General features: G+C 39.0%; 1 protein-coding gene across 5 annotated transcripts in view; it reads right to left on the reverse strand.

The window, feature by feature from the left end:
• Window positions 1-23,732, reverse strand: part of ADGRV1 (adhesion G protein-coupled receptor V1) — a 294,340-nt gene that overhangs the window by 186,863 nt on the left and 83,745 nt on the right. For all 5 annotated transcript variants that reach the window (XM_042787872.1, XM_042787871.1, XM_042787870.1 and 2 more), the window contains 20 exons: window positions 22,768-22,943; window positions 21,832-21,956; window positions 20,517-20,683; window positions 20,291-20,434; window positions 19,750-19,857; window positions 19,018-19,270; window positions 18,225-18,347; window positions 17,791-18,013; window positions 17,108-17,312; window positions 14,874-15,020; window positions 9,244-9,499; window positions 7,320-7,528; window positions 6,415-6,588; window positions 5,821-6,003; window positions 4,890-5,069; window positions 4,086-4,250; window positions 2,629-2,746; window positions 1,939-2,062; window positions 626-764; window positions 302-487 (listed from right to left, as the gene is read on the reverse strand). In XM_042787872.1, the coding sequence (XP_042643806.1) occupies window positions 302-487; window positions 626-764; window positions 1,939-2,062; window positions 2,629-2,746; window positions 4,086-4,250; window positions 4,890-5,069; window positions 5,821-6,003; window positions 6,415-6,588; window positions 7,320-7,528; window positions 9,244-9,499; window positions 14,874-15,020; window positions 17,108-17,312; window positions 17,791-18,013; window positions 18,225-18,347; window positions 19,018-19,270; window positions 19,750-19,857; window positions 20,291-20,434; window positions 20,517-20,683; window positions 21,832-21,956; window positions 22,768-22,943 (3,405 nt within the window). The remainder of the gene's footprint in view (window positions 1-301; window positions 488-625; window positions 765-1,938; window positions 2,063-2,628; window positions 2,747-4,085; window positions 4,251-4,889; window positions 5,070-5,820; window positions 6,004-6,414; window positions 6,589-7,319; window positions 7,529-9,243; window positions 9,500-14,873; window positions 15,021-17,107; window positions 17,313-17,790; window positions 18,014-18,224; window positions 18,348-19,017; window positions 19,271-19,749; window positions 19,858-20,290; window positions 20,435-20,516; window positions 20,684-21,831; window positions 21,957-22,767; window positions 22,944-23,732) is intronic.

Here is a 23,732-nt window from a genome sequence, read left to right on the forward strand (position 1 = left end):
AAATGGCTTTGTTTTTCTATTACAGTTGCCTCTAATAGGCTGTTCTAGAGGAATCTTTTCAATGGTTCTGTCAGGTAACAGCAATTTGCTTTAGTAATTACAGAGTACACGTAACTTTGCAGATAGCCTTCTTTCTCAGAGTATTAAAAAGCTCCAAAAGCTTCAGACAGCCATTCTGGAAACTGATATGATAATTTTAGAGTAAATTTTTGATTCATTTTTTTTCTAAAGTTAAGCAAAAATCTAGCAACAATATTGATAACATTGATATTTTACATAAGAAGGAATTTTAATCTAATACCCATTTTTCTTCTTCTGTTGTTTGCAACAGTTCCTGTGAAAATGTAAACTCTCCATATGGAAAATCACTGGCTGCCATGGTAATATTTGCTGTGCTGCTAGATTCATTTATGAGTCCTCCAGCACTGATTCCAGTTAGTTGAAACTGGTAGTAACGCTTCTCCTCAGGAATGTTGTCATCTACAGCCTAGGGAGAAGAACCAATGAAAGCTAAAAGGATTTAAAACATTTACAGGGAGAGAGGTATAACTAATTTCTAACCAAGATACTAGCTAAATAAATGGAAGTACTTGAAATAGCTACTGGTGTAAAATCTCTCCTATACCTGTATAAGAACAACTGCTGCAGACTGCCTGTCTCGCATTGTCAAGGTGCCCGATGTCTCGATAAATTCTGTATGATGAGGAGGTGTTATATTCCAATATATTGTGATCTCACCAAAAATCCCTGGGCCACGCGTCAGGCTGCAGGTAAGAACACAAACACAGTTTTAATTTTCTACCTTTAATATTTGATACCCGATCTAGACAGAGACAGTATATCATACTGCTGTGCATGAAAAAAATGCTATCGCCACTGTGAAGTTTGAGTCTTTATGTATTAAGTCACTATTAAGAACTTTCCAATTCCCTCTTCAGAGTAGTAACATTTCTAAGGTTCAGCTTTACTTCCCTGTGTTAGGAGGCATCTTGACCTGTATTTTTATCGAGAGGTCTTTAAAGTTTCTTTGCACGTATAGCCCAAAGGTGAGGGATGAAAACTGAGCTCTCTTAGTTCCATTCTGCCTTTCAGGAGATACAACGTGCAGCGCAGAAGAGAAATGGAACTTAAGGGTAATTCCCAGAGGCAATACATTTTTTAAGGCAGAAGGACACTAGACTACTACTATGAGATTGCCTGAGAAATGTTCTGTCTGCTGCTTGTCTGAAAACCTAGAGCCTAATCCTACTTATTACATCAGTTTTCATGACCTAAGTCATGGCAAAAATGCATCTATACCTCACGTGATCTACTACATGATCTACAAGGACTGCTGCACAAAGCATCACTTTGTATTTTGGGCTTCTCAGGGCAGCATGAGAGGCTGTTCTGTTTCTTATGTGTGATTGTTCACCAAGGGAAAATGTCTCAATCCTTTATTCCAATACTGTCAGAATGTTTGGGAATATCTTCATTTTTTCCTCCTGTTTTCAGTTGACTGAATGCAGTGATACAATTGCATCTCGTTTCAACTAAAAACCCAGTTGCTGTTTTGGTCATGCCAGCCATCACAGCGATATACTGAAATACAGTTCAGGCACCAGTCCTCAACTGAATCCCAAAAAGCACAAAGCATTTTCAAATGTCACTGATTCCGTTCCTCTCTTTCTTTGATCAGAATCCTCGTTCCTTTAATGCATCAATATTGCAAACAATTTTAAGACTGAGAGGAATATTTGGAGCTCCCCAGTAATACTGAAAAGACACATAGTATATTCTGCCCTTCTTTAGAAACAAGCATCTAATTTTAAAAATAGTTCTGATTGCAGAAGTGATAATGAAATGCAGCACTCAAGAAATTCTTGCCAAATGTGGAGTCTCATAGCTTTTGAAACTGAGCTGTTACCCTTCCTTTGGAAAAACAAGCGATGTACCCACCTAATCAGAGCAGTGCCGTTATAATTTCCTGAAGGTTCTCCAATCAGAACGTGCTTGGATGAATGGGCTATCCCAACCACCCCAGAAGCTCCTTCATCACCCACAATAATGATGGTTGCCACACCTATGAAGAGAACAAAGCTTCTCTGGTAAATGAAAACTAACTAATGAGATAACTTTTGTAAATTTTGTGACATGAGTGGTTAAGCGCTGGCTGCCCAGAGAGCCCATGATATCCTCATCCTTGGAGATATTCAGAATTTGAGCAGACAAGGCATTCAGCAACCTGATCTAATTGTGAAGTCTCCTGTTCCTGCAGCAGGGTTGTCAACTAGATGACCCCCCTGGATGGTCCCTTACAAATGAAATTATTCTATGATTCTTACAGGTCTGAACCTGGTTTTGGTGTTTGCTTCTTTCTGTTAAAGAATTCTTTATGGGCAATGTTAACTATCTGAACACAAAAGTCTATACCAACAATTACATTAGAATGAAAAATTATGATCTAAAATTATCTTTGATTTCTTTAGACATGGAAATGACTTAGGGAAAAAGACTGACAGCCAAAACTGCCACCAACCAGCTACACACAAAATCTATAACCACTGCAGACTAAAAAAATATGAACAGACTTATTACAATTCTCATGTGAAATGTCTCAAAATAGAATGTAATGAACTAATTCTTTACCATTTAGAGGAGATATTTCTGCATCACCAGTAGAGACTAGCTGAATGATAAATGTTTCATTCCCCTCCAGTAGACCATCTTGTATCGCATGTATAACAATCAATTTCTGTGATTCAGTCTGCATCATGTAAAGACCAGAGATATAAATATATATATATATACACACACACACAATAAGTGAAACTAAACAAAATACAATAGTATAACAAAATCTTTTTTCTTTGACAAATCAAGTGTTAAGCATGCATATGATTGAGATATTCTGTAATATTTTTTAAATATGACATTTCTGATTTGGTTGAAATGTAGTAAAAATTGCCCCTCAGAAATTGTGTGCCATCCCAAAAATACTCTGGCTATTTTAAACTGAGTAACAGTTGAAATTGCTTTAAAATTTATTCACAAAAGTTTTCAACATAGAGGAAACTTTCTATACAAAATCTTTTCCATCAAAAAGTGCATATTCAATATAATACATACATTCTAAGGATTTAACATTATTAAAATTAGATATATTAGGTCATAGCAAATATCTGTCTAATCCACATTTTTGTCAGTGGGTGGTAGCAAATGCTTAGAATAAGAATACAGAAGAAAAGCAGGTAGATATTGTAAAACTCCTGTATACCATACATACATACATACTTGTATTCTTACATGTATGCATGTATAAGAACTTCAGGAAGAAAAAACAATGTTCAGGCCTATCAGTAGAGAAAGGATAGAAAAATGATAGGCAAACTGCAAATATTAGTGTTCTTACCAAAAAAGCTATTTTCCAGCTGATTAAAAGTAAAAGAAGCAACAGGTACACCTGTTTATCTAATCCAAAATAGCCTTGTACAGACAAAATATATTATGCTTTATGTTAAAACACTTTTCTTCATTAAATATTTTGAGTAGGCTGTAAAAGGCCAATATTAAGATAACAAAAATAGCTTGACAATATCCAGTATTTCAGCTCCTACTTCAGAGTTCTAACCAGTCATGAAACACAAATCAAATAACACTGTCCAGTTTGAAAATCACTAGGGTGCTTTATTTTTTTTTTTTTTTTAATCTGCAAATTTTGAGCACTTGTTTATCCCTCTCACCCTTTCAATATAAATTTTCTCTTTCAGTTGTCTGATGCTTCAATGGAATAAGTGTTTCTGCAATCATTCTTCACATTCAGTACATTTTTGTTCCTCTTTCTTAATTGTAAAAACAATTCAGATTTGAAGACCCTATCTTCCTGATAACTACATTATGCTGCCTTAAAGAGAGCATGTCAGCTTTTCTTTTCTGTTTGAAAAAACACCGCATACTGCTAACCCCACCAGTTCAAACTGACCTTTTCCTATTGTTATAATACTTAGTAACCCTCTATTTCTATAAATATATAACAACCATGCAAACACACAAGAATAATATTTATAAATCTAATATTAAATAATTTATTGTAATATCAGAAATACCTCATTGAAGTGAAGGGTACCATTCAGAGGGGTCAGATCATATCTGGCTGCTTCCTCAAGAATCCATAACACTTCAGCTGCTCCTCGTCCTCCTTGACTTCGAGTTACAGTGAGCAATACAACTGCAGCAGAGTCATCAGGTGTCTGAGGTTCCTTCACTGTTACCTAATGAAAAAAGAAGAGGATGAAGTAGGAAAGGCTGTAGCAAAAGGCATCGACACTGACTTGAGATAAAAAACAAAAAACATTATCAATGACAATGTAAAACAAGGACAAGAGTGAAAATCAACAGGAGGATAACAGATGTAAGGAATGTGTTGAATTCTGCTAGCAAAGATTAGTCACTCGTGTTATTTCTGTATGCCCTATGATTCAAAACAATTACAGACTGAGTCACAAGTAGGCACAGCACCAGCAAAATGGAGAGCAGAAGAATCATTCACTGACAAGAACTAAGATGAGATATGTTTCATAATTCCTTTCCAAACTTCACTTTCAGTAATTCAGATTATTACAAAACAATTTTAATATTCAACAGACTAACAACAATCCTACCTGACATGTCCTGAATTGTTAGTATACTGAATTAAATTGATTCAGTCATTCAGAAATCTACATCTATGCAGCAGCACTTTCATTGTTATTACCATCCTACACAGCTAGATGAAGACAAGCACTTATATGCCTTTCAATTAAGCCATGTCTTCCACTGCAGTGAAGGCTTACCAAAACTGGCTATGAGTTACTGACACAGACCCACTATACAGATTTAGCAGAAAAGAGTGCAATCCAAATCAAACTCACATTCTTTTCTTTAAACCCAAATACTCCAACAGGGGAATCATTTGGTGGAATAGCGACAGTTACCAGGGTGTCATCCCCAAGTCTTGCACCACCTGTTACCCTCACCAGGGCAATCTTGAATATCTCAAGGAATTCGACTTCACTGTCATCTATGATTGTAATTTCAATTTCTCCTGTAGCCTGCAGAAATTGTTAAAAAAAAAAAAAAAAAAAAAAAAGAGCAACAAAGTTTCATTTGTAATACTCTGTGAATTGCTTGAAAAAATCTGAAATTTAAAGCAGATAAATTTTATCTAATAATAGGTAAACACATATTGTTCAGTTGTGCTTATTTCTTATTGTACTTGTATATTTATAATAAGACAACAAAATTTCAAGAGTGGTCTTTAAGTCCATCAATGTAAATATTGTATGTTAAAACCAGCAGACTGCTCTGCTTTGGTACTCCGTAGGAAGTGCAGGTAGACAATATTGTACTTAAGCCAAAATTCTGGTCACAAAGTATATTCTTCTATTTGCCAAAGACCAGTTCTGTTCACTTGAAACCAAAACCCCTTGTGAACACTAAGTATTGTCAGGGGCAGCATGAAATGGAAGACTCTATGTAGAACACAGCTAACAAAGCATACCTGTTTATTCTGAGAATTATACAGAAGAGAGGTGGTGTTGCAAATTATCAGTGTAACAGGCTTTATTATTAGAAACTGTGTCTTCACTAGTGGAGGTACCAAAGGCATATAACCCTATTTGGTCAATGCTTGTGAACATTCTTCTTTTCATGTTAAAGAACTGAAGTCAAGAGCATCATTCACATACATAAGGCCATAAATAAAATGTTTTCAATTAAAAGATGCAAATTCTGCTGGAAGAAGACATGAGGAACTCTTAAGCTGCTAACCCAGAGACAGTTAAACTTTCAGCAAGTGCATACCTGCCCATCTGCAAACGTAAGGTTTCCAAATGGTGGCGTGAAGTCTTCAAAGCTAGCAGTTAACTGAATGGCTTCCCAATACAGAGTTACTGACCCAAACCTCCCAGCCTGTCGAACAACTGGTAGTTTCAGTATATTCTGTGGTGGTGGTACCTCATAACCAGGAACAACTCCAGTTATATCCTGTAAATTCAACATGAAACTTCTGAGTGTCACAGCAATGTTTGGTTTTTTTTTTTTTTTTTGCATGTTGACTTGCAAGTAAAAATAAACAAAGAAATACATAATCACTTGTAAATTGGTTTTAATTTAGCGTTGATCTTGCTCTGAGCAAAAGTCAGGATTAGATGACCTCCTGACGTCCCTTTCAGAATATTCTATGACACCAGTTTAGCACTTCCAGCTCCCTAGTAAATTTCATACATTAATTCTGAAGTACCTTTTAAGAATGAATTGCTTGTCTGGTATCTGGCCTTTTTAACCAGAACAATTTAGTGTCATAAATCCTATTAGAACACTATCAAAACTGGTCTGAAAGCATAGACTGTCCTGCTGGAATGCTACTTTAAATATTTTTCATTCAGACTTACTTACCTTTGTAACATTGAAACTAAATACGCCTCTGGCATCATCGTTTTCTTCAATTGTTATTTCAGCTATTTCTAACCCAACTCTCTTCACGCTTGGGTGACCTCCAGTGGGAGAATCGACAAGTTGCACGTCAGTAATATTGATTATAAATCCTTCTTGTAATTCTGGAACATTATCCTGCAAAAATATTTTTTAAATGTCACTTTTTAAATAAAACACTGCAACTTATAATACATGCAGGAAGCTGACCTGTAGGTTGCTAACTGTTCAAAAATTCTCCAGCACTTGGGACCATACAACCAATCTCCTGATTCACACCATACTAAAGGTGAAAAAGACTACCTTTGCAGAGCTTTAGAAACTGAAGTTAGGAGATATATTCCAGATCTGTAAGAAAAGTGGGAAGTATTGCTGGCTCTCACCTGTTTCTCCTATCTACAAGAAAGGTGGCTAGATTTCAGAAACAAGCCAGAACTTAAAAAGCAATACCTCCATTCTGAATATATTTAAAGAACATACATATTTTTGGTGGAAAAATAACATTACTTGAACTACAGAACAAATCTGTTAAGAGGCATGTAAAGTAAAATAAATCCTCTGTAAAAACCTGCAATAAGTTGAAAAACCAGCAAGCACCTAAGACATTTATAGTTTTTTCCTTTGGCATTATTATATGTTAATTTGGGGACTACAACAAAACAAAGAATTTGCTTAATTGTCAGTGGTGAGTACTTGAATTCTTTTGAAAGAGATGGCTGCAATTCTTACTAATATACAACCATCTGATGAGGCAAGAATCCCAACTTAGCCATTTCTAGAATGCTAAATCCAACTTCTGGTACAGAAACAGCACCATTTTCCCTTTCCCTGAAAGACACATTCGCTGAAGTTGTTGTCAGACTACTCACAGGCAAAATAGTGACTATGACAGAAGCTACTGTTGTGTTCTCTGCCATAATGACTGTTTTCTTTTCCAGTATATAGTCCTCATTCTCTGTTGCTTGATTGGAGAGGGGGAGTTCAAAGTTAGGTGTGGTGCTCAGCTGAATTGCAATCTCTCCAACAAACCCTTGTTCTCGAACAATTTGTAAAGTAAGAATAGTTGAATTGACTTGCCCTATAACACAGAGGAGACAAAAAAATCATGATTGTTTTAACCCTTGCCCTGCTAGATTTTCAGCTCATCTAATTGCACTGGAGCTGCTTGCTAGAGCCCACTTCAATTCTGCTTAGCAACCCAACAACACTTGGATAATTCAAGGAGTCAGGGAAATGAGCACATACAACTTGTGTGAACACACACAACACACAGTGTGTACATCTGGTAAGCATTTTAAAACTGGATCTAGAGGAAGAATAAAATACAAAATAGTGACAGTTTTAAAAGTTTTCTACATAAGCTGTTACTTCAACATTGCCATTTTTATTCAGTTTTCCTTCAAAACTCCCATCTCACTATTTTGCCTGGCCTTCACACGCCTAGGAGATCACAAGTGGTTCTAATGCAGAAAGCAGCATTGGAGGCAGTCACTCTGGCTGTAAATTTTATACTTGCTTAACTCAAGTATTGAGGAAAATGAGATACACTTGTAGCAGTCTGGCTCAGATCCATTTTGGGAAAGCAGATTTGCAATTTCTTCCAATAAACCACCAAACACAACATTTGGCTAAAAGTGCTGAGTTTATGACTGGAGAAATAGAAACATAAAGAGCAACAGGCTTTGTACTTCAGACTAGTTTCCATTACCTGGATTAGGTAGATACTACTTCACAGTTAGCACCTGGATATAAATCGTTAAAAATACATCATACAGAGATTGGAAGAGAAACTGGGCAACAAGTGAAACCTAAGAAGATTCTTTGAATCTTATCTTTAAAGTAAAAACGTTTACAATATGTGTGTGTGCATGTGTGTATATAAGGAACCAATAGAATCCATTCACAATATTTTCAGGTGCGAAAAAAAGGGGCAACACTAATTCACAGGTAGAATAGAACTGGTGAGGAGGTTTCATCTGCAGTGCTTTTCTGATGGAAAATGTATTTTCCATAAATTTTATTTGTTAATATGGACAGAATACTAAATTGCCAGGAAATTTCAATTGGGCTTTTGAAGTATAAACAAGCCCGTCAGGCAGCTGCTGGAAAACCACGCGGCTGCAAGAGTGCCAGAGCATCCACTGCCTCGCTGCCTGGGCCAGCGCCGCAGCAGGCCTCCCGCCTGGCAGGTCCTTTACAATTTCACTTGGTGCTGGGAAGGAAATCTGACATAACCCAATCAAACATGCAGCTTGCAAGCTGAAAAACCCTTTTTTCTTGAAACAGAATTCACTCTTGCTCTGCTTCCTTCCTTCCCCTGTCCCATAGCACAAAAAGCTTCCCTTTTCAACCCAGTTTATGAGGAAAGTCTTTCTGTGTAAATTATTTTAAACAATATATTAATCCCATTAAATGGGCAAGTTCAGCTTTTTATCTAAACATAAATATTTTATGTATTACTGATTTGCAACACAAGACGTCAAGGTTTTAATAACTTACACCCTAAACAAAGATGAATGGATAATGTCCATATGTGCAATGTGAAATACAGCATAAAATGTATGTAATGAAATAACATAGTTACATATTTTAAAGGATATTTCTGCTACAAGTTTTTATTTTTAAATGCTGATATATGTATAAAAATATATATTACATATTATATATTGTATATTATGCATTATATAATATATATTATATATATTTTATATATAACACCACTGTTTTAGCTTCAACAATGCTGAGTTTGAAAAAACACATATTTTTTCCCAAAGAATCAAGAAACAGACTTACCTTCTGGCTCTGTGACTTTAACAAAGAGAGACTCTGCATGCCACCCAATCACACCATGTGGAGAGTCACTGGGTAAAATGGTAAGTACAGCTTTGGCCCTTTTCGGGTCGATGACAGCTCCTTTCGTGATATCCTGAATGCCCACAGTGGTAACATGGGTGAGAGTGATTTCCACAGTCTCTGAAAGCTCTGCAACACTGTCTGCGAGAATTGTCAGGGTGATTGTGGACAGGGCCTGACCTTCCGAAAACGTAACCTAGAGTTTTAGAGGGAGGGGAAAAAAAGTCAGCCTTCTTCTCAGTGCTGTTATACCAACTGTTTCATTCTGTAAAACTCTCTAAAAAAAAAAAAAAAAAACAAAACACACATATATATACACACACACATATATATATATAATATATATATATGTATAAAATAGAATCATAGAATCATAGCATACCAGTTTGGAAGGGACCTCAAGGATCATCTGGTCCAACCTTTCTTGGCACAAGCACGGTCTAGACAAGGTGGCCCAGCACCCTGTCCAGATGAATCTTAAAAGTGTCCAGTGTTGGGGAATCCACCTCTTCCCTGGGGACATTATTCCACTGGCTGGTTGTTCTCATGGTGAAACATTTTCCTCTTGTGTCCAGTCAAAACCTCCCCAGGAGTAACTTGTACCCGTTACCCCTCATCTTTTCCATGTCACTCCTTGTACAAAAGGAGTCTCCATCTTCCTTGTAGCCACCCTTTAAGCACTGGAACATGAGGATAAGGTCTTCCTTAAGACTTCTCTTCCCAAGACTGAACAAACTCAGTCCTCTCAGCCTCTCCTCATACATCAGGCTCCCCAGTCTCTTGATCATCCCTGTGACCCTCCTCAAGACCCTCTCCAGCCTGGCCACAGCTTTTTTTGCATAGCGGGGACCAGAACTGAACACAGTATTGAAGGTGTGGCCTGACAAGCACTGAGTAGAGTTGGACAATCACTTCTTTATCTCTGCTGGTGATGCCCCTGTTGATGCAGCCCAGCACTCCGTTGGCTTTCTTTGCCACTGCAGCCCACTGGTCACTCCTATTCAGCTTGTTGTCCCCCCAGGACCCCCATGTCCCATTCCACAGAGCTGCTCCCCAGCTGGGTAGATCCCAGCCTGTGCTGCACTCCTGGATGTTTTTTTCCCAGGTGCAAGACCTTACGCTTGGCCTTGTTGAACTTCATAAGGTTCTTGTCAGCCCCACTCTTCCCACCCAGCCAGGTCTTCCTGCAGGGTGGCTCTCCCTTCCCAAGTGACCACCTCCCCACTCGGTTTAGTATCATCTGCAAAATTCACCAGGGAACACTTGATCCCATCATCCATACTTACAAAACAGTGTTGGCCCCAACATCGATCCCCGGGGGACCCCACTCGTGACAGGTTGCCAGTTTGAAAAGGAGCTATTGCCCACCACCCCCTCGGTGCGGCCTGGCAGCCAGTTCCCTGACCACTTCTCCAGACCATAACACATCAGTTTCCCTAGGAGGAGGCCATGGCAAACCATATCAAAAACCTTGAAGAAATCCAGGTAGACAATGTCCACCATTCACCCCACATCAGCTGAGCAGGTTTCTTTGTCCTAGAAGGCCATCAGTTTTCTCAAGCGTGATTTGCTCTTGGTGAATCTGTGCTGGCTCGTCCCAATCACCTGCTTCATTTGACTAGTGACAGCCCCCAGGAAGATTTGTTCCGTAACTTTCCCAGTCACTGAAGTAAGACTGATGGCCCCATAATGCCCTGGATCCTCCTTTAAGCCCTTCTTGTAGGTGGGGGTGACACGAGCCTTCGTCCAGTCTTCTGAGACACAGCATTGTTGCCGATAGATTCACCTCTCCTGTTTAATAGCAGGCCAATATTTTCCCTCTGTTTCTGCCTGTTGTTGATGTCCCCAAAGAAGCCTTTCTCGTAGTTTTTGACATCTCTGGACAGTTTCAATTTGAGCTGAGCTTTTGCTTTTCTAACTATGTCTCTACAGCACACCCTGGCAATGCCCTTGTAGTTCTCAATGGGTATTTTTTCTCTTTTCCGTCTCTGCTTGCTTCTCTTTTGGTTTTGAGCAGACTCAGAGGCTCACAGTTAAGCCAAGGGGGTCTCCTTCTCTGCCTATTTCCCTTACATTTGAAGAGGATGAACAGTTTATGTGCTTCCAGGAGTGTTCTTGAAAATCTCCCAGCACTCACTAGCTCCTTTTTCCTCCATAAAAGCTTCCCATGGAATCCCTCCCAAATGAGCTCTGAGTGAGCTGAAGTTTGCTTTTCTAAAATATAAAACCTTTATTTTAGTTCTAACCTTCAGCATGCTCAGTAGGATCCCAAACTCCATAATATTGTGATCACTGCAGCCAAGGCTATCACTAACCGAGATACTACAAAGCAGGTTTTCTTGGTTTGTGAGCATCATGTCCATCAGTGCCTCATTCCTGCTCGGCACATCTAACATTTCTGTGAGGAAGCAGTCCTCTACACAGTCCAGGAACGTGATGAATGACATGTGAGCTGCTGTATTGTTCTTCCAATAAATGCCTGGGTAGCTGAAGTTACCTGTAAGATCCAGGTTCTATGGAACCAAAGCTTCCTTAAGTGACCCAAATAGTGCTTCGTTGGCCTTATTTTCTTGATTTGGAGGCTGGAAGCAGATGCTTACTGTAAGATTCCCCCTTAGAGACCCCTCTGATCTTGACCCAGAGGCATTCAATAGGGTTTCCACAACTGCCGCAGTTGGCTTCTGTACACGCAAGGTTCTCCTTAACATAAAGCACAACAACTCCTCCTCCTCTTCTTCCCTGCCTGTCTTTATGAAACAGCCCACAGCCATCCACTGCAATCCTCCAGCCATTTGAGTTTTCCTACCATGTTTCAGTTATTCCTATGATGTCATAACTTTCTGACTGGGCACAAAGCTCCAGTTCTTCCTGTTTGTTCCCCAGGCTGAGTTTGTATATAAAACAAGTGTGAGGAAAAAGGATGAGAGCCAGAGAGATAGGAGACATGAAGAAACACTTTGAGAAAAATGCGGTGTGGTAAAATAATTTGAAGAAAAGGTCACAAAGAAAGAAATAAATTCTCAATCAGAAGCATAATAAACAGAGAGACAAATTACCAGTTATTCTATGATTCTATGAAAATGAGTTTGGTATAATCAAGCTACCTATAGCTATCTGGTTTATAAAGAGGCGTTCAAACTGAGACCTCTTTCTGACAGCTGAATTCCAACTTTAGGCAAAACAGCTCAGTTGTTTCGAAGTGATCCTGTATCTCCATTATCACAGAACCACACAATGGCTGATGTTGGAAGGGACCTTCTCCAACCACCCTTGCTAAGAATAGTTTCAACCACAGCAGGGTGCTCAGGGCCATGTCCAGACAGGTTTTTAATATCTCCAAGGACAGAAACTTTACCTCTGGGCAACCTGATCCAGTGTTTCACCACCCTTACAGTAAAGATTCCTCCTCTTGTTTAAATGGAGTTTCCTGTATTGTGCCCATTGAAGGCACAGGACACAGCCGAGAAGTATCTGGCTTCATCTTCTTTACTGTTGACCCCACATATTTATATGGAGTTGTAAGATCCTTCACAAGCCTCCTCCCACGTGTCAGATGCTCCAACCCCTTCATCGTCTTCATGGCCCTTTGCTGGACTCACTCCAGTATGCCCATGTCTCTCCTACTGGGGAGAACAGAACTAGATCCAGCACTCCAGATATGTCTCACCAGTGCTGAGTACGGGGGAAAGATCACCTCCCTCGACCTGCTGGCAATGCTCTGCCTCAGACCAGTATGTACACATAGCTGGCCCATGTTCAACTTACTGTCTTTCATTATATGCCTTTCAAATTATTTAAAATTACCTGTCTTCATTGAGGTTTCTTGCCTAATACACTTAAGATCCTCTCAAAGATTAAAAAAAGAGGGAGAATCAGTAAACTGCTGACAATTCAGCATCCTTTCTTCTGTAATGTAGTGGGTCTGGCTGGGCTGGAATTAATTTTCCCCACAGCAGCCCATATAAAGCTGTGCCTAGCATCTGTGGCTGAAAGGGTTTTGGTAACACAGCCACATTTAGGCTATTGCTGAGCAGTGCTCTCACAGCATCATAGGTTGGGGCTGGGCAGGAGGTTGGGCAGGAGCACAGCCAGGATAGCTGACCCAAACTCACCAAAGGGATATTCCATGCCATATAACATCCCGCTCAGCAATAAAAGCCAAGGGTAAGGAGGCAGGGAGGACACACATACAGATGACCACTTGTGGTTATGGCATTTGTCTTCCAAAGCAACTGCTACATGTACTGAGGATTTGCTTCTCAGGAAGTGGCTGGACATCTGTCTGCTGATGGAAAGCACTGAATAAATCCCACTTTATGCTTTGATTCGATGCATGGATTTTACTTTTCTTATTAAACTGCCTTTACCTCACGCTTTTCCACCTTATTTTCCCCCCTGTCCTGCTGAGGATGGGGAGTAAGAAAGCAATGGGGTGGGGGCTTGGCAGCCAGCCAAAGTCAACACAACACATATAAATATTTCAAAAGAATGATGAACATACAACGTGTATCAAAATGATTGCTAACTGAAGAAATGTCTAGTCAACAGTTTTGCTCATTTTTTTTTTTTTTTCAGATAAAATGATTGAAAAATGATTTGTCTAACTACACTTTTCTTATTTTTAAATTCAAAGGGCTGGCCACTTGACCAGGTCTCTCTCAACATGGAAGATGTGTCTATAAACATTTAGGCTACAATATGCGTAAGGATAAACAGAAATTTCTAGTGAACAGCATTATACCTTTACTTTACCTTTCTGTCTATTCCTACCTGAAAATGTATGCAGGAAAATCATGGAATCCATCTGGAATGCTCAAGGAGTACTTCAATAATTTTTGTATGATTGTTTTGGCATCCTTGATTTCCCCTCTGTTGATTTTTCTCTATTTTTTTATCTTGCTTCAGATCCATTATTTCCAGATGTAAAGTTTATTTCTACAGTCTTTTGGCCCTTTCTTCCCTCAGCTGTGGCCTGTGCTACAGCTCTGCAGCCTCAAAGCCCATGGGGCTTTGTGTCTTCTACAGATGGCCACCAGGTGGAAGCCCTTGACTTAAAGAACCTGGTGCCTGTGGTCCTAAAGCACACCAAGAGTTTTGGCTAGCAAGAAACACTGGATTTTACCATGGCTGGAAATCTAAACACTCTCAGAAACAGGGGAAACTGAGATTTGTGCCATTCTCCTGGGCCACTGAAGCTCTCAGTTGTACTGGCAAGGTCAGGACAAAGAGCAAACACTCCCTGAATCTCACCTATGCAAATAATTCAACAGAGTAGCTGGATCTTACAGCAGAAAGAAAGGAAAATGGGAACCAGATACTACAAATACACATTTCTAGTGCCTGGACAGCATTGCAGCATCTGGTTCTAGAAGAAGAAGAGTGATGCTGTGGTATTATGTGCCTGCCAGAAATACAAACTGCCAGAATCACAGGAAAGGACCAGGAAGCAGGAATTAATGGAAGAGTGGGGCAATCTCACATGTACCAGCCTTCTCCCTCAGTACATCTGCACCTATTGTCTGAGACAATACAGCCAGTGCTTCCCTAATATCAGTGATGTTATTACATACCATTCCTGAAGCTGGAAATACATCGCTTATGCTCCCATTAGCAATCCACTCCACTGTGACTCGTCCATATGTTCCTATTAAACGTTCAATATTCAAAGTGATTAAGCTGTCCTGTTCCATTTCTTCAACTTGCTTAAATAAAGAACTCTGGAAAACATAAAGTGGCAGAACCATAACATTATTTCCTTATAAAGAAAAGTTTCTTTAGGGATCTGGATATTCAATGGAGGCCAGTGACACTGGCATCAACAAGTCAATCTACTACTAAGTAGCTAAATACATGTTTATTGACTAAATTTATATGTCCTAAATTTCAGAGTTATTCAATACTCCCAGGTTTCATGGATGTAAAATTTTAAAATGTCGGGCCTCTTTATCCTAAGGCAAAAAACCCCAATGTTTTTCATTTGTTTGGGGTTTTGTTGTTGTTGTTGTTGTTGGGTTTTTTTAGTACAGTATTTTATGCCCAAATTGTACAAAGCAGATAACCGTCCTGGGTTGAGTGAGTGGTGGAGTTTTTTGGTGGCAGGGGAGGGGGCTATCGGGGTGGCCCCCTGTGAGAAGCTTCTCGAAGCTCCCCCAGCTCCACGTCAGCCCCACTTCTGTTTGGGAAATTGAGCCAATCGGCTGTGCCTCTGTGATAACGTATTTAAGAAGGGACGTGGTGACGTGCAGTGGGACTGGTGAGGAGGAGTTGGGGCAGCTGCCCGAACACCAAGGTCAGTGGAGGAACGGAGGAAGAAAGGAGGAGGGAGGTGTGCCGGAGCAGAGACCCCCCTGTATCCTGTGGGGAGACGGCAGGGCGGCCCCCCCTGCCACCCATGGAGATCTACGGTGGAGCAGACACTGATTTATGGCCTGTGGCTTCTGCTTGGTATAATCAAGGTGCTGTGCCCGAAGAAGGCCGGGGTCTCATGGGAAAAGGCAGCCCCACTGCTGTAATTCAGTGCTGGGAGGATTGCAGCATGCGGGGGAGTCCCACGCCGGAGCAGCTCGGGAAGGGCTGCAGCCGTGGGAGGGAATCCAGTCGGAGGAAGTTAGTGACCCATGACGGAGCAGTGTGGGGAACGCTGCAGCCCGTGGGAGTAATTCAAGTCAGAGAAAGTTTGTGGAGGACTGTCTGCTGTGAGAGGGGGACCACGATGGAGCAGGAGGAACAAGTTTCGGACACTCCCCTCACCGAACATGAAGGAAGTGGCAGCGCTGACTGCACCCCCCATTCCCTGCCCCTGTGCCACTGGGGGAGGAGGTAGAGATATCGGGAGCAGAGCTGAGCCCGGGAAGGAGGGAGGGGTGGGGGGAAGGTGTTCTCAAGATGTGGCAATGCTTCTCACTGTCCTACTCTGTTATGTGTTGTTAGTGTCTGTAATAAATGTATGTTCTTTTTTTCTTCCCCTAATGAGTCTGCCTTTTGCTCGTGATCATAAAGGGGGATTTTTCCCCATCCCAGTCCTACCTCTAACACCAAACCTGGCTCTCTGTCCCTTCTCATTGCTGGAAGAGAAGGGAGAGAGAGCTGCTGCATGGTGGTAGGCTGCCAACCAGGCCCAAACCACGACAATAACAAACAAGTGGACCTTCAAGAGAGGAATAATTTTCCTGCTGTATCTTTACTGTTTTTCAACCTCCTCACATAAGTCCAGATGCAATGTTTCATTTCAGTAACAACTCTTCTGTATTTTATATCTTCAGTATGCATTTACTATATACCAGTCTAGATAACTTCTACAGTGTTTGATGATTCAAGAATTAACTACTCCAAATAAGTCTGACATTTTTTCCAAAGAAATTATTTGTTCTGGCAGGCTGGCTCATCTTGTGACATAACCCAATTAGTATCTTTTTCAGGGGAAAAGGATCTTCAGATTTGTTTACTTAATTCCTTTGGTAAACCAACCAGTAGCAACTCTATGATATCATAGATGTCATCTGAAAACTGAATTTTTATGTTGTTGCAAACCCAAGATTATAAACTATTGAGTTAATCTAAGTGTAAGGGGATTATAAAAGTCTCACAATAGGGACTGACTATGGTACTGATTTTCTATTACCTTATGTTATACATAATCACATAGCAATGCTAAATGGATGTTTAAAAGCTCCTAACTCCGGTTGTTACAAGACTTTGGAAAAACAACACTGTCACATGCTTCAGATTACAGTTTTAGTATGTTTGTGTTCTATTATTCAGAAATTTATACACATATTTTAATGATTTACCTGAGGAGTTTTACCTGAGCAAATGCAATGACTCCATAGGCATTGTCATTGGGAGGAATAATTATGTTAACATAACGATGAATACCAATCTCTGCACCTCCCTTAGGGTTTTTCAACCACACTTTGAAGCATTCTTCCTCCTCTGGAATGGCGTCATCCAAGATATTGACTGCTATCACAGCTTCCATGTCCTCAGGCTCAAATATCAATTCACCTGAACTAGCATAAAAACACACACATCAAATAATTATAAACTGAGGATAGCTGATTAAGGAACTTTGAAAGCACTGCTGTAAATGTAATGAGCATTTTCGGAGCTGGAACTATTGTTTATATTCCTGAGGAAGTAAGTGAGGTTTAAAGGTTGTGGGGTTTGTTATTAGCTGCTTTTTCATTAAATTACAAAAGATCATAGCGTAACTGAAATTAGTTATGAAAGTACTTTAATTTATCCTAAATAAAAGCTTTAAAAAAATCAAGTCAGAACTGTAAGTCATATCTTTAAAGTCCATTTTTTAAAGGCAGTTGTGAGGCTGTTTGACTTGAGGTTTTCTTAAACCTACCTGTGAAAACTTCTCTTTAGTGTTAAAAAGCACACCACACACAGAAGTAATAACGCTCTCCACTGTAACAAAGACAGTATCAGAAAAAGAAATGCAAGAGCTGGGAGAAAGTTATATAAAACAAGAAAACCTACCTAGGTATAAAATCTGACTGGTTGGAAATAGTGGTCAGTTCATAAATCTGGGAGTTGGACTCTACCGACAGAGCTATCAAGCTCTTGCTGGAGTTCAGAGACCTTGCAGTAGCTGAAGTGACATGATCCGCGTATGGGGCCTCCAGCATCACAGAGAACATATTCCCTTCCGAGTTCCAAGAATACAGTGCTGTTGTGTCCTCACCAGACAGGAGGATGTGAACTACATTGAGCAAGGAGGAGAAAAAAATAAATACTCAGTGATATATTTAAAAGTTCTTCTAATGACACAAATTTCCTCGGTAGCACAACAACTGTAGTAACTTTTAAAGTCTGATAAATACAAAAAAAAAAAAAAAAAAAGAGCACATATCTTTCTGCAATTCCAGTGTTATAAACTAGGATTTGAATAAATATTGTCAATTACGTCTTACCTAAACCTGAAGGAGGCATGAAAACATGGATGTTTCTTACGGCGCAAACTGGAAGAGACTGAAAGTGCCTAAAGGTAGACTGCCCTGTCTCCCAGATGAAAATTTCAGAAGAATTTCCAGATTCTACAAAGGAGCAGAATGACAAAACTTACATTATTTTGCTGTCTGTTAGCTAAATTGCACACTTATGGCTACTCAAAAGGCAGAATTTGGCATCTTTAATTATTAGAGTGATACCAATTATCATATTTTCCTTTTTATTTGGTGCATAACTCCACAGGATGACTGATCTCCATGGGATGATTCATCCACTGACATCAAGGGCTTTTCTGCACACATTCACATGTAAGAACACTGAGATTTGCCAGTACACAACAGCCAATTGCAAAGAAACCTATGGACTGTAACATAAACTTTTCAATAGGCATAGGGATACAGTTATAGAACAATGCCTAAATGTCATACTTATAACAAAAAACACATATACTTTGCTGACCAACAATCTTTGCATATCATAAAGCTCAGAAGATCTTAGAGTAGAAGCAGCAGCTAGATATTATTTCTTATTGTTCTTGGGAAAATATTTCATTAGTTTCATAAGTATTTGAGAACAAACACAATGCTTTTATTTTCTGAGGGACAAAACATACATTACTTTGATAAAAGGCTTATCAGTGAATTGTCACTCCCCAGTAATACTTTAATTCCTGTCTAAACTCCTTTACTCCACATGCCCTTGCTACCAAACAAACCAGGATATACTTTGGAAATGCAGTGTTTGTCTTATAAATACCTGTTGCAATAATTAAAAAAACATCAGATCCAGAAATCCAGGCCTCCATATGTTTTACTTCTTTTTCTGGTAATTGATGAAGATTCCTAAACTCATTATTCAACCACTGGTACAAAAGCATGTTCTGGCTGGTATTTGACAAAGAAACTAACAAGTACATAATGCCTCCTCTAGGAAACAAGGCTATGTTCAGAGCTCCGTAAATTGGAAGTTGATGATGCAGCACAAATATATCTTTATTCCACTGGAAAACCTGTGGAAATATGAAATATGTTTTGTTTTATATTCATGTATATCACCAAGAAAAGAGAAATTGTCATGATGAAAAATTGGGAAGACTTATAGTGAACTGAATTCTTCATTTCTAAGGTTGACCATACACAAAGGCAGAAGCACACTGGTAAGTAACTAACTTATCACAAGAAGCTGTGCCTGTTCAGATGAATAGGTTTATGGTCAGAGCTATTTCCATTCTTATAGGTATTTAGCATGTTAAATTTCAAAACAGAAGTAACACTAGCAATAAAAATCAAATCAAACATAAATTACAGGTTACTGTAGAGAGCATTGCCATATTTAAACAAATCTAGAATTTGAAGTCTTATAAATCCACAATAGAACATAAGTAATTTTTCAGAAATACATACTCACAGGTTTTTTGTATTCATATTTCAAACTCAAAAATAACCAAACTACCCACATCAAAGCCAGGGAAGATAACTGTATTCTAACCTGGATGGAACTGGTACTGGTTGTGTGACTCACGAAAATCAAATAGTCTTCTTCATCCACAGCAAAATGTTTTACGTGTCTGGTATCCAGAATAGAGAGAGTCTGTATCTGTGAGGGAAATATTACAAGAATTGTGTTTGGAAGTCACTTCAAGTGACAAATTTATATATATATACACAGATTTTTAAAAATTGCAAAATTACATATAAAAATATAATAAAACTATTTAAAAAAATTCTTTTAGAATTTTAAAAATGTCTTTATATGTGGAGCTAATTTACAAAATTAATATAATTTATCATACATTTTTCAGAAAATGTTTTTTGACTTGACTGTTCCACAATTTCTTTCCTCACTTCCCAGGTCATTTTCCCATGCCTCCAAAATAGAAAACTGAAAACACAGTGGACAACCAGCTCTAAAAACTTCTATTACTGAAGTCATGAAGAGCGTTAGGGCCCCAAACTGGTTGGACCAGAAGGCCTCCCAATGTCCTTTCCAACCCCATTGTTTTATGATTTTGTAAGTAAAACAGATTTACCTTCAACAGTCTGCGTTCAGGCATGAATGCATACACACTGCTGTTGGAAGCTCCCTGGCTGGCTTCTCCATGAGTAATCACAAGGTAGGGAGAGGCATGGATTTGGAAAGACACACAGCTCTTAGGATTCCACATACTGAAATTCTGAGAGAGGAATAAAAAAGTAAAAATGAGACTTAAATTCTTTATGAAGTAGCATGATTGGTGTCTGCAAGCAAATGTTTACCTCGACAGGAACAAAAACTCCTTTCCACTGGTAGACAGTAGAAAACGTAGCTGGAGGTGTACGCAGCAAAACACCATACAGGATTTCTGCTGATGTAAAGAAACACCAGCTAGATGCTGACTCTTCCACAAAAGTTTGCAAGACAGAGAGGACACTGATACTACCCCCTGCAATATAGTAAAATAAAATACTATTTAATCTTGAGGTCTTTTTCAAAACCATTTTCACTATTTACTTGTCAAAACCAGACCTAATATCACAAATGTTGAAGTTATCTCTAAATAGTTGGTATAAGTGTATGCAAATGCATGGAAATGTTAGAGTACTGAGGATGTAATGAGAGATAAGCAGTAGATGTATTCTCTGTATATTACAATTGCATATGGAAGATGCATAGGCAATTTGAGTCTGATTCAGAATGAATCAGTTCAGAATTTAGCTAGTGAGAAAATTAGCTAGATAGCAAGTAATGAAAAAAGTGGCAAAGAAACTATAAAATGTATGTGTTTGTCCTCCTTCCCTTCCTTACCACAACAAGCAGTCATGGCACTAAGATTCTTAAACTGCCTAAGCTGTTTGACCGGCTTAAAAAAAAAGCACTGCCTTGTCAGAACTGAACTCTGACAGCTAAACTCCCAGTCCCACACACAGGTTGGATGAGCTGCAGAGCCAGATACAGTATTCTTCCGTGTTCAAAATCAGGCACTTCCTTTTTTGCCTTGCTATTTTCAATCTGGATTAGTGGAGCAGCTGGTAGTGACCAGTACTGGAACAAAAAATGCTTAGCATGGAAATGGGAACAAGCAGGCAGAGATGGAAGGGTATCTTCCTTCACTGGCAGTGATAACTGGGACCAGATTCAAGTGCTCATGAAATTACAGCCGGAGGCTCCCACAAATGCATCTCAGTTGGTACACTGGGAGATATGACAGAAACACGTGGTGGCATTTTTTTAGACTGAGGCTATGTCAGGTTTATGTGAAGTGTGTCTTTTATACTGTATTAGAAAAATCCAAATTTACAAGTAGTAAAGAACAGATTTTCTTAGACAAAAGTCGAGTGACACAATGTTCATATTAGCAGCAAGGAGAGCAAGATAGATTATTGAAACTCCAGCAAGGATGACAGGGTGACTCTTAAACAGCTGAGCTCTTTTATCTAATGAATCTTGACATGGTCAGAAAAATATTAATTAATGCGATGAAGTCTGAATACATGAATTTATATTCCGAAGTTACATCTCCTGTATCTTTGGCTATTCTCTCACTATCTCCACTCTGACAAAGGCAGCGGACACTCTATGAAGTGAACGTACTGATGCCAAACGCAGTATCCGACACTGTCTCCCACTCAACACTCACAGTCACGTTGAGCCCATTACTCCGTGAAACTTTCAAATAAACTGTAGTGTTGGCTTCTTCAATTATGAGGAAATTTGTCCTAAGTGTAAGAATTGTGAAAATCAAGGAAAAAATGTATTATTTTTATAGTATATGAATAAGTTTCTTACAGTACAATTCCAGTGCAGAATACACACAGAAATAAAAAAAAAAAAAAAAACAACAACAAAAAATAAAATAAAATAAAATAAAATAAAATAAAAAAAAAAAAAAACAAACCAAACAAAAAAACCAAAACCAACCAACCAACCAACCAAAAAAACAAAAAACAACTGGTTATATGACAGACTGATAACTACATTAATTAAGGTTGTCCAATGCTTCTTACCACAAGACCTTGGCAAAATCATAGGAAATTCAAAAAAATCTTAAACCAGCCTGAAATTTAACACACCAGCTGTACAGTTTAAGCTGAATGATTTTTGAAAACATCATTCCATATGGCTCATTTGGTTTAGAAAAACAGCCCTGAGTGAAAATGCACTTTACACAAATTTACAAACAAAAATAAGTAACAAAATGTATGACTCCCTGGGCCATGATCTGAGGTTTGGAGATCTTAACATGGATTTTCATTAGCAGGATGTTTAGGGACTGATGAAGTACTGTTTTATGAAAAAATTCCATAGAGAAATTGGCATTTCTAATGATGAATAGTCCATTTTAAGTGTTCTTCTGTTCTGTAGAGCGGTAATAGTATTTGACAGATAGTGTACCTTTCAAAATTACAAATGGTTTGCAATTGGATTGCCGAATTTCTTTAAAGGGATTCATCAAAAATGAAACTGTAGAGAGATACCATCTGCGACGAATATGAAAAAACTCCTTTTAACAGAATCAGTGTTTAGTACCTATTTGTAACCGGATGGATGCTGAAAAGCCCCAGTGGAGCCTGGTTCTGTAATACTGTAATCATAGTTTGTACTCTTGTGCCCAGTCTGGCTCCTCCAGTTGGGTTGAACAGGGTGACAACAAAGTGCTCATCCATTTCTGGTTCTTCATCCAGTATTGCCGTAATATGCAGGGTCTGACAAGAAAACAAGCACAGAAAGTTGTGGAGGCTTGACAGATAACGATGACGGAACTCTGTTTCTGTTCTTTCACTGTACACTTTTGGATAGCAGAGCAGGGCAGTAGCAGAGCTTGAAACAGGAGAGCACAGAAGTGAGGCAAGGACAGTTGAGGCAGAGGTTCTAAAGTTATCTGGTGACCTCCACTGGTACAACATTAAGACCAGAATATCTTTTTTTCGCCCCCCCCCCCCCCCTTCTCCTTTTTTCTCCTCTCATCCTAAGACCCTCTGACATGTAATAGGTTTTAATCCTTTTTTCATGCTTTGGTTCTCTACTTATTCCACACATTCCTTAGTAATTCATAGTCCCTGATCCCCTAATGCAGCTCAGTCAAGTTGGTTTTAATTTACTTTAGCTGGCAATTAAATTAGTCCCAGGCAACAGCGTAACTCCACTACTGGTGCTGGGAAGAAAGAAGGAAAAAGGCAAGAATAAAAAAATATTTTTAAATAATCTCTCTCTTCTTGATGCTTCTTTCTCTCTACTGCACCACTGTGGATGAGAATACAATCCTTTCAATGTGATCTCAGATTAGCAGAGAATTATCTAGAAGGGGGTAGCTGTTTTCACTATTATTTGGGCTTCACTGTCATCCTTCCCACTACCCAAATGGGCAAAAGTTACAGGGGTGCACATAGCTTTGTTGTAGGAAAAAAAAGTTAGTAACGATGGATCTGGAACTGAACTGGAGCTTACAACCTTTTAGATCCCTGTTTACTTCTGAAATAAACTGTACTTAGAGA

This window comes from Tyto alba, unplaced genomic scaffold (assembly GCF_018691265.1).
Source record: "Tyto alba isolate M040663 unplaced genomic scaffold, T.alba_DEE_v4.0 Super-Scaffold_13, whole genome shotgun sequence".
NCBI classification, from domain to species: Eukaryota; Metazoa; Chordata; class Aves; order Strigiformes; family Tytonidae; genus Tyto; species Tyto alba.